The sequence below is a fragment of the Anopheles cruzii genome, chromosome 3, assembly GCF_943734635.1.
Source record: "Anopheles cruzii chromosome 3, idAnoCruzAS_RS32_06, whole genome shotgun sequence".
Lineage (NCBI taxonomy): Eukaryota > Metazoa > Arthropoda > Insecta > Diptera > Culicidae > Anopheles > Anopheles cruzii.
Window position 1 is genome coordinate 75,695,385 of NC_069145.1, and position 12,831 is coordinate 75,708,215.

General features: G+C 51.4%; 1 protein-coding gene across 1 annotated transcript in view; it reads right to left on the bottom strand.

The window, feature by feature from the left end:
- Positions 1-83: 83 nt before the first annotated feature.
- The window catches only part of LOC128270998 (voltage-dependent calcium channel subunit alpha-2/delta-4), a 15,797-nt gene continuing 3,049 nt past the window's right edge, over positions 84-12,831 (bottom strand). Inside the window, exons 5-15 of the mRNA XM_053008426.1 lie at positions 4,585-5,058; positions 4,336-4,500; positions 4,154-4,270; positions 3,895-4,087; positions 3,304-3,827; positions 3,136-3,233; positions 2,954-3,069; positions 2,678-2,886; positions 2,369-2,577; positions 2,087-2,119; positions 84-195 (exon numbers count right to left, since the gene is read on the bottom strand). Coding sequence (XP_052864386.1) covers positions 84-195; positions 2,087-2,119; positions 2,369-2,577; positions 2,678-2,886; positions 2,954-3,069; positions 3,136-3,233; positions 3,304-3,827; positions 3,895-4,087; positions 4,154-4,270; positions 4,336-4,500; positions 4,585-5,058 — 2,250 coding nt within the window. The remainder of the gene's footprint in view (positions 196-2,086; positions 2,120-2,368; positions 2,578-2,677; positions 2,887-2,953; positions 3,070-3,135; positions 3,234-3,303; positions 3,828-3,894; positions 4,088-4,153; positions 4,271-4,335; positions 4,501-4,584; positions 5,059-12,831) is intronic.

The window sequence follows — 12,831 nt, forward strand, 5'->3', positions numbered from 1 at the left end:
CTGAAGTGCCTGCAATAGGGAAGCAGTAGGGAACGGTTACATACACCCACTGTTGGGGGAGTCTGGCCGCAGCATAGCAACACTTACGGTTCCGACGAGTCCTCCGAGTGCGGCAAGTGATCTATCCAGCGCAACAGTCCCGATCGAGTGGCCACAAACGTGGTCTTCACGCTGAACATACTGAACCCGAGCCGGCTACAGGTGGACGCGTGTGTCGGGTTGGCAGGCATCCAACAGCAGGGGAAAAGGAATCCAGACACAGAGAGAGAAGAGAGAGAGAGAGGGAGAAGGTACAACGGTTAGAGTACTTGTTGAACAGACGTCCGTGAACCAGCGGAAGGCATCCTCCATTATTGGATTATCTTTCGGCCACAATCTTTCCCTGATTATGTGGCCAGGCGTCCACAACCCATCCGTCCCTCCCCGGGGCGGATGTGACCACTAGAGCCAATTAAATATGCATGCGTTCCGGGGGTCTGCCTCCCCGGACGGCCGCGACTTCGATCCAACCGACGACGACGATGATGATGGGCAACCGTACATCCTTTCGACATCCGCCTGGCGTAGCGTAAAGGGTTTCTTACTTCCGGTTCCAAAGGGGTCGTAAAAAATGCGGGCTCCACGGGCGAACCGTGCCAATTCATTACCGGTGCCTGACTAATGGCCAGCCAGCCAGCCAGCTTGCAGGACCCTTCGCCGAGCGTCCAGTCCCAGGGCACTCGTTCATCTCGATACGCCCAGGAGACAACCCAGTGCCCGCCGGATTACCCAGCGGCCCCAAACCGGACGACCCTTGCCGACCCTTAATCCGTGCGTCGGCCCCACTCCCCGGCGCCCTTCGTCCCCGGGCCGGGGGTTTAAGGTTTAATGGGTGAAAAATTTAAATTAATTTGCGTACCACACCACTTCATTTGCTCGCCACTCACGTAATGATCGTGATTAGTGGCCATCAAAGTAAATGGTGCAACGCAGACCAGCATTGCGCGTGTGTGTGTGTGAGTGTGTGCCCCTCCGTCGGAGAGGCCACTGTTTTTTCGGGTTTTGACTGTTGGGACCCACTCTTAATTACTGCATTGATTCTAAAAAAAACTTCCGTTGCTATTTGATGTCATGTGAACAACCATTCTATCGTCGTCAAGGAGAGTACCGGGGTCTCGGTCAGTTACATCAATCATTGATGAGGTCGTTGGCAGCTTTAAGGCACCGCCTATTATGATGTACAGGCGAACAGTCGGTTTAGAGCAGACGTCAGTTAAGACTCCGAACATTATCTGGAAAAGGTGCATCCGGATTTTTTCTACTAAATTTTCCATCTGTAACCCGTAATGAGGCCAAATCTGAACTTTTTCAGTGAACTAGTTTTTCTCCAACAACTCTATGCGATTTTATGTTTTGACTTTAATGTCTTGGGCGGAATAGTTCAACACGTTTTTGAAGACCTACAGTCTGAAATTGCAAAGGACTATTGCAAAGAGGGCGAACTAAAATGACAACTAAGGAAGCTTTTTCCACTCTGTAAGCTCAACATTTCACTTCGAGCGCCAAGTCAGGCTAAAAAACAAACTGAACGGACAAACCATTGGCACTTGGCAAAGGGGCCTACTTTGAAAGGCGATAACATAAATTTTGATGCCTTATTAAAATGTTTTGTTTGGAAAATTTATCCAGATTTTTTTGCAGAACTAATATGTGTGCAAATAATTCAAATAAATAAAAATAACTACACCCAAACTCACGTTGTACCTAAAAACTGTCTGACACGGTATCGTTCGACTGTACGAGTGAAAGCGGAACGGATCAAGTCTTCATTGCAACTGGCCGAGATTGGCGAAACGGAGCGTGGCGCACGCTGGGCGGACACCCATCCGTCAAATACTTATCCTTTATCCTTTTTTCGGCAACCAAGAAACAAACCAAAACCTCCATACCATCTTACGGCGAAACGGCGGAGAATGTGTGCGAAAAACCAAAAACAGAGAACCCCCTGAACCCCCAAGCAACAGTAACAGAGACGGGTGAGTGCTCGTGGTGAGAGAAAAGAGAAAATGGCAATTGCATTAACGGCCGATGTGTGTGCGTTCGTTACCTGTGCAGTAAAGCCATCAACGTGGCAATGGGGCTAGATAGGTGGTAAGAAAAAATCACAAAAAGGGTAATAATGTTCCAAGGTGCGGTGCAAGAGAGAGAGAGAGAAAGGGGATAGAAAAGAACGGACCCAGCGGTGGCGGTGCAAAGTAGAGAGTAGAGTGCAAAGGTTAGTACGATTAATCCAGCGCGCACTTAGGTGCTTCGGTTGAGACAAGGTGTAATACGCGTGCGTGAGATGGCACCGGCCACGCTTACGGGCCGGGCCGAAACTGGGACCTACCTTCGGTCCTCCTTCCGGGCCGGATGGCTCGGTGCCCGGTCCAGTCCGTCCGTGACGATGGCGTCCCGGACCAGGCTCTGCACGAGCGTTCGGTCGCAGTAGTACGGCTCGGCTTTGCGCGATCCTTGCGAGTTGAAGTGATGCTGAGCGTAATGCCCGACAGGGATGCCCCCGTGGCTGTGGTGCGGTTGCGGCGACCGTGGCCGGACCTGGCGCAGGACAGAGAGAGAGAGAGAAGGACGCAGATAGTTAGAGAGGCCATCGCCAGGATCGCCGTGGTCCCCGTCCCCCCAGCATCCCACAGCTTACCGACATCCACTTCCAGCCGGGCCTGCCGACGCGGGCCAAAAAGTGGAGCACCTGTTCCTCGGGCGTATCGAAGCTCTCGTCCTTGTCCCGGTACGTGGACAAGTCCGGCGCACCTTCGCTCCCGTTCTCTTCGTCCTTCAGACTGTTGTACTCGCAGTACACCCAGTCAGGGTGGACCTTCCAGTTACTGCCCTTGAAGTGTTCGGTCACTGTAAAAGGAACAGGAAGGCCAGGGTTAGAGCGAGTTCCTGTTGCACAGACCACAAGTGGACTCACCATTGATGTGGGAATGCCGGATCTCCTGCTGGGCATTCAGCTCGTGAACACCGTACGAATCGGGCAGGGCGATTCCCAGCGAGAACGGCGTGCCGTCAATGGGACCGTAGAAGTACCTGCGAATCAAAGCCCGACTTGTTAATAAAGAGGGACGAAAAGGATTGCACCGTAGGCAGACGTACTTTTGGAAGCGCAAGGACACCCGCTTCATGCTGTCCAGGTGCGCCAGTACCGTGAGCTCGTTCTCGCCTTCCTTCTGCATCACCATCTCGTTCCGCAGCTAGAAGACAGTGAAGAGGAACGATCAGTCACATGTGTCCGATGGCGGAAAAAGCGCCTCCTAGTCCTACCTCCTGGAGCGTGTTGGCGAAGCGCTGATCGTGTCGCTCGGTGTTGCCGAAACCCGGACTATCCACCTCCGGCAGCTCGACCTCGGTTAGGTCGACCGAGTTGTAGCGGTGCTTCAGCGTAGCACTGTACTGGTCGCCATCGCTCATCGGCCGCAGGTCCGGGTGGTACAACACCCGACCGTTGTTGTCCACGATGAACGAGTACCCGTTGACGCCGAGCTTGTGCTGCGGGATCATCTTCTGGATCTCCTCGATCGGCACGTCCGTGCCGACGACACCGAGCAGGTTGGCCGCCCGGACCGAATGGTTCCGGCGGTCAAACACCGGCGTCGATACGGTCGTCACCAGCTTGCGTCGGTTTTCGCTCTCGCGACCGAGCACCCCACTCCGGCCGCCCGTAAAGACCGGACTCCAGTGGACCGGATGGTCCGCCTGGTAGAGCACCATCGGGCGGGCCATTACCAGCGCGTACTCGACCACCTTCTTGCGGGCTTCCTCGGCGCCGTTTACCTGGACGAAGAATCCTGAGCCGGAGGAGGATTAAGATTGCAGATACGGATTCAACGATTGGGATTAGGACACCTGGCGTACCTTTATTCTCGCACGCCATCCGGTACAGGTTCTTGCCGCCGCTCTTGTCCGTGCCGATCAGGTACGTGAAGATGCGCACCGGCATGTGCGGATGGTTGTAGTGCTTGATGACGTCCAGGAACGTATCGCTCGGCCCGTCCGTGATGAGCATGATGGCCTGATTGCACTGGGCGCCCTGCGAGCTCTGGTTGTACTGTGAAAGGGTAGGGATCTGGTCAGTATCACTGCACAGTACCCAGCAGTAGCCCCCCTGCCTTACCTTCCGCAGCAGCTCGAAGGCGCTCTCGAGGGCGGCCGAGAAGTTGGCCGTATTCTCACAGTCCACCGCGTTGATGGCCGTCTTCACCTCCTTCACGTTGTCCGGTGTGGCGCGTACCTGCAGAGAGAGCGGGGCGGTTGCCGGTGAGCAGACCAAACCAGACCAAAAAAAATGGGTCTTACCATCTTGTCCTGGAAGCAGGGCACAATCACCCGGGCCTGGTCGGCGAAGGAGATCAGGTTGAAGAAATCGTCATCGCCGAGCGTATCGAGAATGGCGCTGGCGGTGGCCACCGCCAGCTGGTACTCCTTGCCGTTCATCGAGCCGGACGAATCGAGCAGGATTACCTGAGCAGGGTGAAGGAAAAGAAGAAGAAGAAGTAGAAGAGGAGGTCGTGGTCGTCCACCAGCACCGGCAGATCGGCAGCTTACCACGTCCTTCGGCGAGGAGGCCGCCTGGATGAACCAGTCCGCCGAGCGGAAGTCGTTAATTTCCTTACTCCCGTACGAGGTCTCCGGTGGCCAGGCGGTGCCGGGGAAGCGCCGCAGGAAGCCGGTGCTGCTGCCAAAGTACTGCCACGACAGGGCCGAGTCGCGCTCGATGTTGTTCGCGAAGAGCGGGTCCAGGTGCGAGGACCACTTGATGGCGGCCTGCGTTTCCGGCTCGTCCAGCCCAACGCCAACCGGTAGCAGCACCGAGCTGAGGCTGATGTTGACCGGGTAGCCCTCGAAGCGGCGCATGTGGCGCAGCAGCATCTGCCGGGAGCCCTCGGCCAACCGCCCGTCCGACTGGTACTCGTTGATCCGGCGCGCGTCATAAAACCCGCCGCCGGTGTGCGACTTGGATGCGGCCGACTCCGGGTCCGACTCGGACAGGGCCGCCTGCTCGGCCGAGTCCATTATTCGCTGTCGAAGGGAGTGGGAGAGAAAAAAAAACATCCGACGGACCAATTAGAATGGGGGAAGGCGGACAGGGAGATGCCGGACCCGGAACCGGCCCCGAGTTCCGTTAAAAGCGTCCATCCAGCGTGAGCACACTCAACGCGAGCGCTCTGAAAAGACGCATTAAGGCGAGCTAATCCTTCACACCGCCACCCGGCCAAGCCTCACTATGCCTCCCAGAGCCCCGAACCCGAACGAGAAAGCGATTTGATGTAATTACGCCAACACGCCAACGGACGGGTCTCGAGAAATGGAGGATTTGCCATCGCCACACTCCGGCGACGTCGGGTCTTCAGTCGCCGTTCGATTGCCATTCTCAGATTTCCTTCTTCGCCGGGGCCACTTTAGAGCCGCTCGACAGTTGGAGGAGCGCGTCTTCGAGCTGCCCGTGTCAGAGCCCATGTCAGCTTGTGTCAGAGGTCAGGGCGACGGAATGGGAGTACGAGTACTTCCCAAGAAAGACGGAGTGACTTTAAAGAACCATCCGACACTCGGCACAGGGTGTTTCGGCCGAATTTTCCCACTCCAATCGCTGGCCTCATATTTATTTCCACGTTTCGGTCCGCGTTCGGCACGATTGGTGATTTGTAAATGGCCGATTGAGCATCGTTATGCAACAGGTGGTGGTGGGGCACCTCACCACCTGTATTATGTCCCGACGGCCCCCTCGAACCCTCGGGCGCACGGCGTGCTATGCTCTCTAAAACCCGTTTGTGGTCCTCGGCCCTAAAAGCAATGCAAATTAATCGAATCCGGGGCGTTAAACAAATTTTGTTTCCCCTTTCCGGACGGACGGGACACACTCGCGCCGCAGCACTCTGTACCGCAGTGTGTGTGTGTCAGCAGGCGCCGCCGGTCCTTGCGGCAATCGGATTTCGCTACGGACCCGCCTTAATAGATAACGTGAGTGGAATAACTATTATCATTTTGCTGCCGCGCTGCCACGCGTACGGGGGAACGGGTTGAAACCGGCGGGTTTCCGGGACGTACGTAAGACGAAACCGCCGGTCCGCCTATCTGGCACCGTGCTTACAATGGGACCCATCGGACCCCGGGCCACCAACGCCAGGACACAGCAAGCAAGCAAGCAGCTGTCTAACGAAACCTCTCGGCGCTGGAGCAGGAAGTACGTGCTGTTGCTTCTTTCCGTACGATGCCATTATTTCCGGCAACCGACCGACCAACCGACCGTCCCGAACCGGGCTCTTGTGCCTGCTGCCTTTCTGGAACTATTTTTCGTGCTTCTTCGCTCTCTCTCTAGCACACACAAGGACACGGGGAGAAAAGACCTTCGTTCGAGTTCGACCGGAGTGACGCTTACAGCCCGGCAGCCAATCCATACCGTTCGAGGAGCCTCCGTCCCCGTGTGTGTGTGTGTGTGTACATAAACTATATTTTCCATTTTAATTTAATAGAGAACATCGTCCTGGCACGGGCACAGTGCAACGGCCTCCGAGCCACCGAACCCCCACGGGAACTGGCGCTGGAGCCCGGGCTGGCCCGACAAAGCCTCAAAAGTCACTGGCACATTATTGGCTTTCACGTGCAGCGGCGGCTCCACGTGGTGCTGTGTGCCACAAAGGGCCCGTGTGCCCCAGTTCCTTCGCTGCCACGCGCACAGCGAATTACGTCCGAAAGGGTGCACCGTCCGCCTTCGGAGCGCACCGAAGGAACCAAGCGGGCTGCGCCGTGGACGTGGACGATAAAAATATCAAAATTAAAGCGTATAACTTACATGGCAAGGACGTTTTCAATAATACGCTTCATTTCGAAATAAATTCCTAAATAAATTTTGACCGCTCTCTAGGGTGGTGTGTGATTTTCCCATTGGCCGGATGCCGTAGCCCGCCAAGCACCATTAAACGGTACGGGTGAGTATGTGCCCTATATACCGGACTGAGAATTTGACTGTTTTTAACAAAAACAAATGTTTATAGCATTTTAATGAAAAGTTTCTATTTTGTTCAAAGTATGTGCCATCGCTAGCTATACATTTCTCCCATCTCTCGGATAATTTGTGGATTCACAGACGAAAGAATTCTTCATGTTTTTAAGTAAACTAATTAGTCATCCCAATTCGACTTGCGACCTCCGAAAGGCGCGCCGGTGAGAAGAAGTACAAGTACGAGCCGAACTTGGACCGAGGTTTTGGTGGTCGAAAGGACCTCGGTACCTGGGTAACGGATCAACGAAGGCTCCCACATTCATCCACAGTCCACTACCATACACAAACACACACATTTAGCCTACAGAAGCGCGCTTGTGTACATTCTCCGGAGACGCCTATCTTCAAGTTCCACCAAAAAAAAACACTGGCTCCAGTATATCAGTACTAAAGTTCCCCCGGGTTTTGCCGGAAGGAGACTACTTCTTCTGCTACCAAACCGTTAGTTAATAATACAGCTACATACATACACACAAGCATACGCATTTTTCCCTCAAACGAAACGAAAACCAAGTTTAAGACAACGTCACGTTCATGGTCACACGCTATAGCAAACATAACGAAACACTGTTTACAAATTTACATTCCAAAGGAATCATCTAGAACGTAGAATTACTGTCACCGGAGGGCTCTCCCTCGCGAAGCGCTCTCGAAAGAAAATATACTATTATACTGTAAAAGGACTAAAGGGCGAGGGCGACGAGGCGTGGCGTGGCGCGGTGGCCTGGCCTGAGGCTGGATTGAGAAGTGAAATAATTTTATATAATGTCTTCCATATAGTATTGTAATGTAATGGAAAAAGGTAATGAACGATGATGCTGAACGACGATGCTGAACGACGATGGTTATAAACTGATAAGAAACACAAGACACGAACTCGACCCACACACACACACACACATACACCTACCTAAGGAATAGGAACACTCTAGCTAGCTATTAAGGTATCCAAAAAATATTTTAAACGGAGTCTATAGTCTGGAACCAGCCCGCTGTGTGTGTCGGTATACTGGCCGCGCGAGTGGCGAGTGGAAATCAAAACCCCTTCCCTTCCGTTCCGGTTTGGTTTGGCCGCCAGTGGGCGCCACTTGATCCACGTTCCAGCCGGACGCTGTTGTAGGCGAATTACTCCGATTGTTTTACTTGGTCGTTATCACGTAGCGGTAGGTGTTTTACGCTCTTTGGTTGGTTGGTTGGTTTGTTTCGGGTAGGAGTAATGACGAAGGGGAAGCGGCGCGGTGTGCGGGGGAACAGGGAAGAACGGCGCATCCTTGTAGATGGTGCGCAAACTAAGTGAAAATAATTAGATAGTTCGATATTGTAATTGCACTTCAAAACCATCCCGCCCGCCCCCCAGAGAAAAGGCCAAGGAGAATAGGGTGTGCGCAAACCGGACACAGGAAGAAGCGAAGCCGTGCCAGAGCATGGCCCCCCCACTTGGTAGCGCAATCTCCGGTTTGGGTCGCCGCCGAAGATCATTTCCTGCCGCTGCAGGCGATGGCAGGCGGACCGCGCGCATACGCATCTGTAAATAAAGCCAGTCTCTCTTAAGCAACATAGACAACACCCTCGACGCAGGGACAGAATGTGGCAGGGTGCAAACATATTTAGAGAATTCGAATCAACGCACACCACGACTGTTACTTCGTTTCAATCACAGCGCGCCCCACCGTAATGGGGCGCGCCATTTTAACCCATTTTGGTTGGCTTTTCGTTCGTGTGCAGTAGAAGGGGGACGAACACGTTTAGGAACCACGCACAAATAGGTCAAACACCTAATGGGCAGCACTTGTTGAACTTATCTTACTTGAAATTTGCTGGATGTCGTAGAGTTTTAGTTTCTGTGCCTCCTGGAAACCAACCCCCCCGTTTCGTTTGAGAAGAATGGGCAGAAGCGATAAAAAGGTTTTAAACTTGGAATCAATCAGCTAGGACAGCACTCGTTCGGGTGCCGCGGAAGACTCCTTTCAATCAAGAAACGCAACAGAGACTGGTTACACACACGGAACACGGCACCACGGTAAAAAGTAGGACACCCAAATATCATTGAATTAACATATCCTCGGCGATCGGGTTTTACGTTCAAGCTTGGTTCGCCCTTTTGCCGGTGAGTGGCGGACAAGCAAGATTACTTATGTTTCGTCCGGCGTGCAAGAATTAGAAACTGTCCACACGAACGTCGCCAAAGGCTGGCGGAAGTAACCACCCTTAAAACGTCCCTCCTCTTACACTCGCGCTAAATTCCAACGCCGAGAATTGAAACACGTAAATATTTACAATTATTTATGAAGAATCCGTTTATCGGTGGTATCCGAATCGGCACGCGCAGAGTGGCACAGTCTATGTTTTTGGCGCAATACAATGATGGTGTCTGGGGTGGAGAAAAAATGAACTAAAATACACATCAGCTGCTGGGACACAATAGGAACCGGGCAACGGGCCTAAAACACACACACACACACATACACAGAATACAAAATCATTGTCAGCTATACAAAATGAAATTTGAAACATCTTCCGTTAGGCCACTCTCTAGGCAACGCTGGCACAGAAAGCGGGCACGTTTTGGGAGGAAGTAACTGTCCTACAGACCACATGCCGTTACTACACTTAGCTATTCTTGCATCCAGGGGTGGGAAATAAGCCGACGGACATCCGGAGTCCGGATACGGCGGCCCGTGTTTTACCGATAAGCGGTGAACGAAACGATATTTTCGGTGTAACATATTAAAAAGGAAAAAGATAATTCAATAAAAGCAAACGTACATGAAACCATGCGGAAACCTGACACGTGCAAGGGAAGCAGACGGATGTAGAGGGAGCTAGCGGTCTTTCTGAGACGAGCGCGATCGAGAAACCAAAATGAAACACACACAGACACACACCCTAACTACTATTAATAAAGTCGTATGAAAGTGAATAAGTGACAAATAAATTAAGTAAATGAACCATTGCGAGTTGTTTCGGTTCTCTTTGCAGGGCTCTGTGCTGCTTATTTTGTCATGCACTGTACGCAAAAGTCTAGCTCCACTGAGTGAAACATTTCACGTAGCTTAACGAATGTGCAATATTTCGAGGCGCTGGCTGTGCTTTCGTTCAGTTTCTCACCGGTTTGACGGTTTGTTTGACAGCGGAGGTAAACAAATAAACAAATCACGCAGCACGCCAAAAAAATCAAAAAATTATTAATTTAATTATCAAATCAGTTCGCAGCACGCCACAAAATGGACCAGAAACAAGCGCACGGAGCAGCCTTCACTCCCTCGGATTCTCCGTTTCAGATACAAAATGTGCGGTCGATCAGTGACCTGTACGAGACGGAACAAATGTACCAAGAAGCTCTTAGCGACAACTCATCCGACGGCGAAGGTGAGCTGGTGATCGACATGTCCGAGGAAGAAGGCATCGTTGAGGGCAAAACCCCGGATACTATGCCCCCGCGGCTCGAGTTGGCTTCTGCGCCCGTGCAACAAGCTACCACCGCCGGCAAATCCCGTGACCACAAACGCAAAAGCCATCACGTTCTGATAAAAGCCGATGAAGTGGTTTTTGTAGAACCTTCCTGTGTCGTCCGGACCCAGGGGCAAGGTTTCATTGAGCTCTTACCGAAACCGGAAACAAAGACGACGACGACGACGACGACGACGAAAGGCCTCGACAAGCCCAAGGTGGATGTGGGACGGCCCGAGGCGGAGATGGTGGAGGTGGACAAAGAGCTTGATGAACTAACCCGGGCCAACGCCTGGCTTAGAGCGTGCGTAAACAGTATCCTGCAGCAGTGCAACCTATCGGAGATTAACTTCGCCAACGGAGAAACGGATACCGATTCGTTCGATCATATGTCCAAATGGGTCAACAGTTTTCAATCGAGCTTGGCTGAACTGCGATCGGAATAAATACTACTGAATTGTCTACTATAAATTGGTTTGGTAATTTGGATCTTTGGCCGTTGTGATTTGGGGCACATTCGGAGCCAGGCTCTTCCTCTGGGACGCGGCTTAGAGGGTTTCGTCAGTTTTAGACAAAGCTCATGCAATCTTTTGTTCAGAAACTTGTACACGAATCAAGCACCGGAAAATTGCACCAATATATTTCACAATCATAAAGCCCGGTCCACACGTAACGATACATCGTTTCAGATCCGCTATCGCTACGATGCACACATGTATGGAAATTGGTCCTCGATTAATTAATGCTCGACGCATTAGATTTTTTTAATCTGAAACGATGTATCGTTACGTGTGGACCGGCCCTAATATTGAAATATTGTGTGACCGTACCATGCTTCGCAATAAAGATTACCCACAACGTTGCACGCAACATTGTGTAAAAAAGTTTCAGAACGAATTTTTTTTGCACACAATGTTGCGTGCAATATTGCATGCAAATCACTGGTGCTACCTACCAGTCGAATCGAGCTTGGCTGAACTGCGATCGGAATAAATACTACTGAATTGTCTACTATAAATTGGTTTGGTAATTTGGATCTTTGGCCGTTGTGATTTGGGGCACATTCGGAGCCAGGCTCTTCCTCTGGGACGCGGCTTAGAGGGTTTCGTCAGTTTTAGACAAAGCTCATGCAATCTTTTGTTCAGAACTTGTACACGAATCAAGCACCGGAAAATTGCACCAATATATTTCACAATCATAAAGCCCGGTCCACACGTAACGATACATCGTTTCAGATCCGCTATCGCTACGATGCACACATGTATGGAAATTGGTCCTCGATTAATTAATGCTCGACGCATTAGATTTTTTTAATCTGAAACGATGTATCGTTACGTGTGGACCGGCCCTAATATTGAAATATTGTGTGACCGTACCATGCTTCGCAATAAAGATTACCCACAACGTTGCACGCAACATTGTGTAAAAGTTTCAGAACGAATTTTTTTTGCACACAATGTTGCGTGCAATATTGCATGCAAATCACTGGTGCTACCTACCAGTCGCTCCTACTCCCCTAGTCGAATTTCGAATTTTTCAAACATTGCTCATTTATTTTCGGATGTCCACCGTCTGTTCTGCTTTTTCGCCAAAACTACTGAACCAATCCGCGTGAAATTTAGTACAGCGTAGTTTGGAGACACCGGACAGTGCGACCCTTTCACACCTTCGCGGAGGGGGCTCCTCGTGGGGAGGGGTTAATTCCAGCTAAACTTGGATAGTTTTTAAGCAATTTGAGCCAAATTCAGCTGGTGCGGCATGTATCCAAGGCGAAGTGGGAAGGGAGTCGAATACATCACCGGGAATCCCGATCTTCTGAAAAGGAGTAGTAACGGGAAATGAAAAGGAAAGCCGGTAGAATACTTCATCGACAAGCCCGATCGTCTGAAATGCCGGATAATTAAGAAATTGAGGATGAAAGAGGCTTGGTGACGCACGCCGAGAACAGCTAGCTCTACATATTTATATCGATTTCATGCTTTTTGTTGAAAATTGCGTTCCTGCAATGTAGTAGTTCCGGCAGCACTGCCAGTCGGCAGTACAACCAGTCGGCAGCACTGCCAGTCGGCAGCACTGCCTCTCTCTTTCATAGTCACATAAGTCTGTCGCGCTAGAACTCTAGACAAATAAAGTCCTATTAATCACCGACCACGCGAAACCTGCTGTCTGCAATTATTCAACAGGTTATGGGCCCAGACCCACGTGGAGAGAAAAGTGTGAAAAGCGTAGTATCAGTATCAGTACCAAAAGTAAAAGTGTTAAGTGAGTTGTTATAAACCCAGAATGGGAAGCGACATAACATTCGCCAAGTTGAACGGCCGGGGTAATTTCCCAGAATGGGA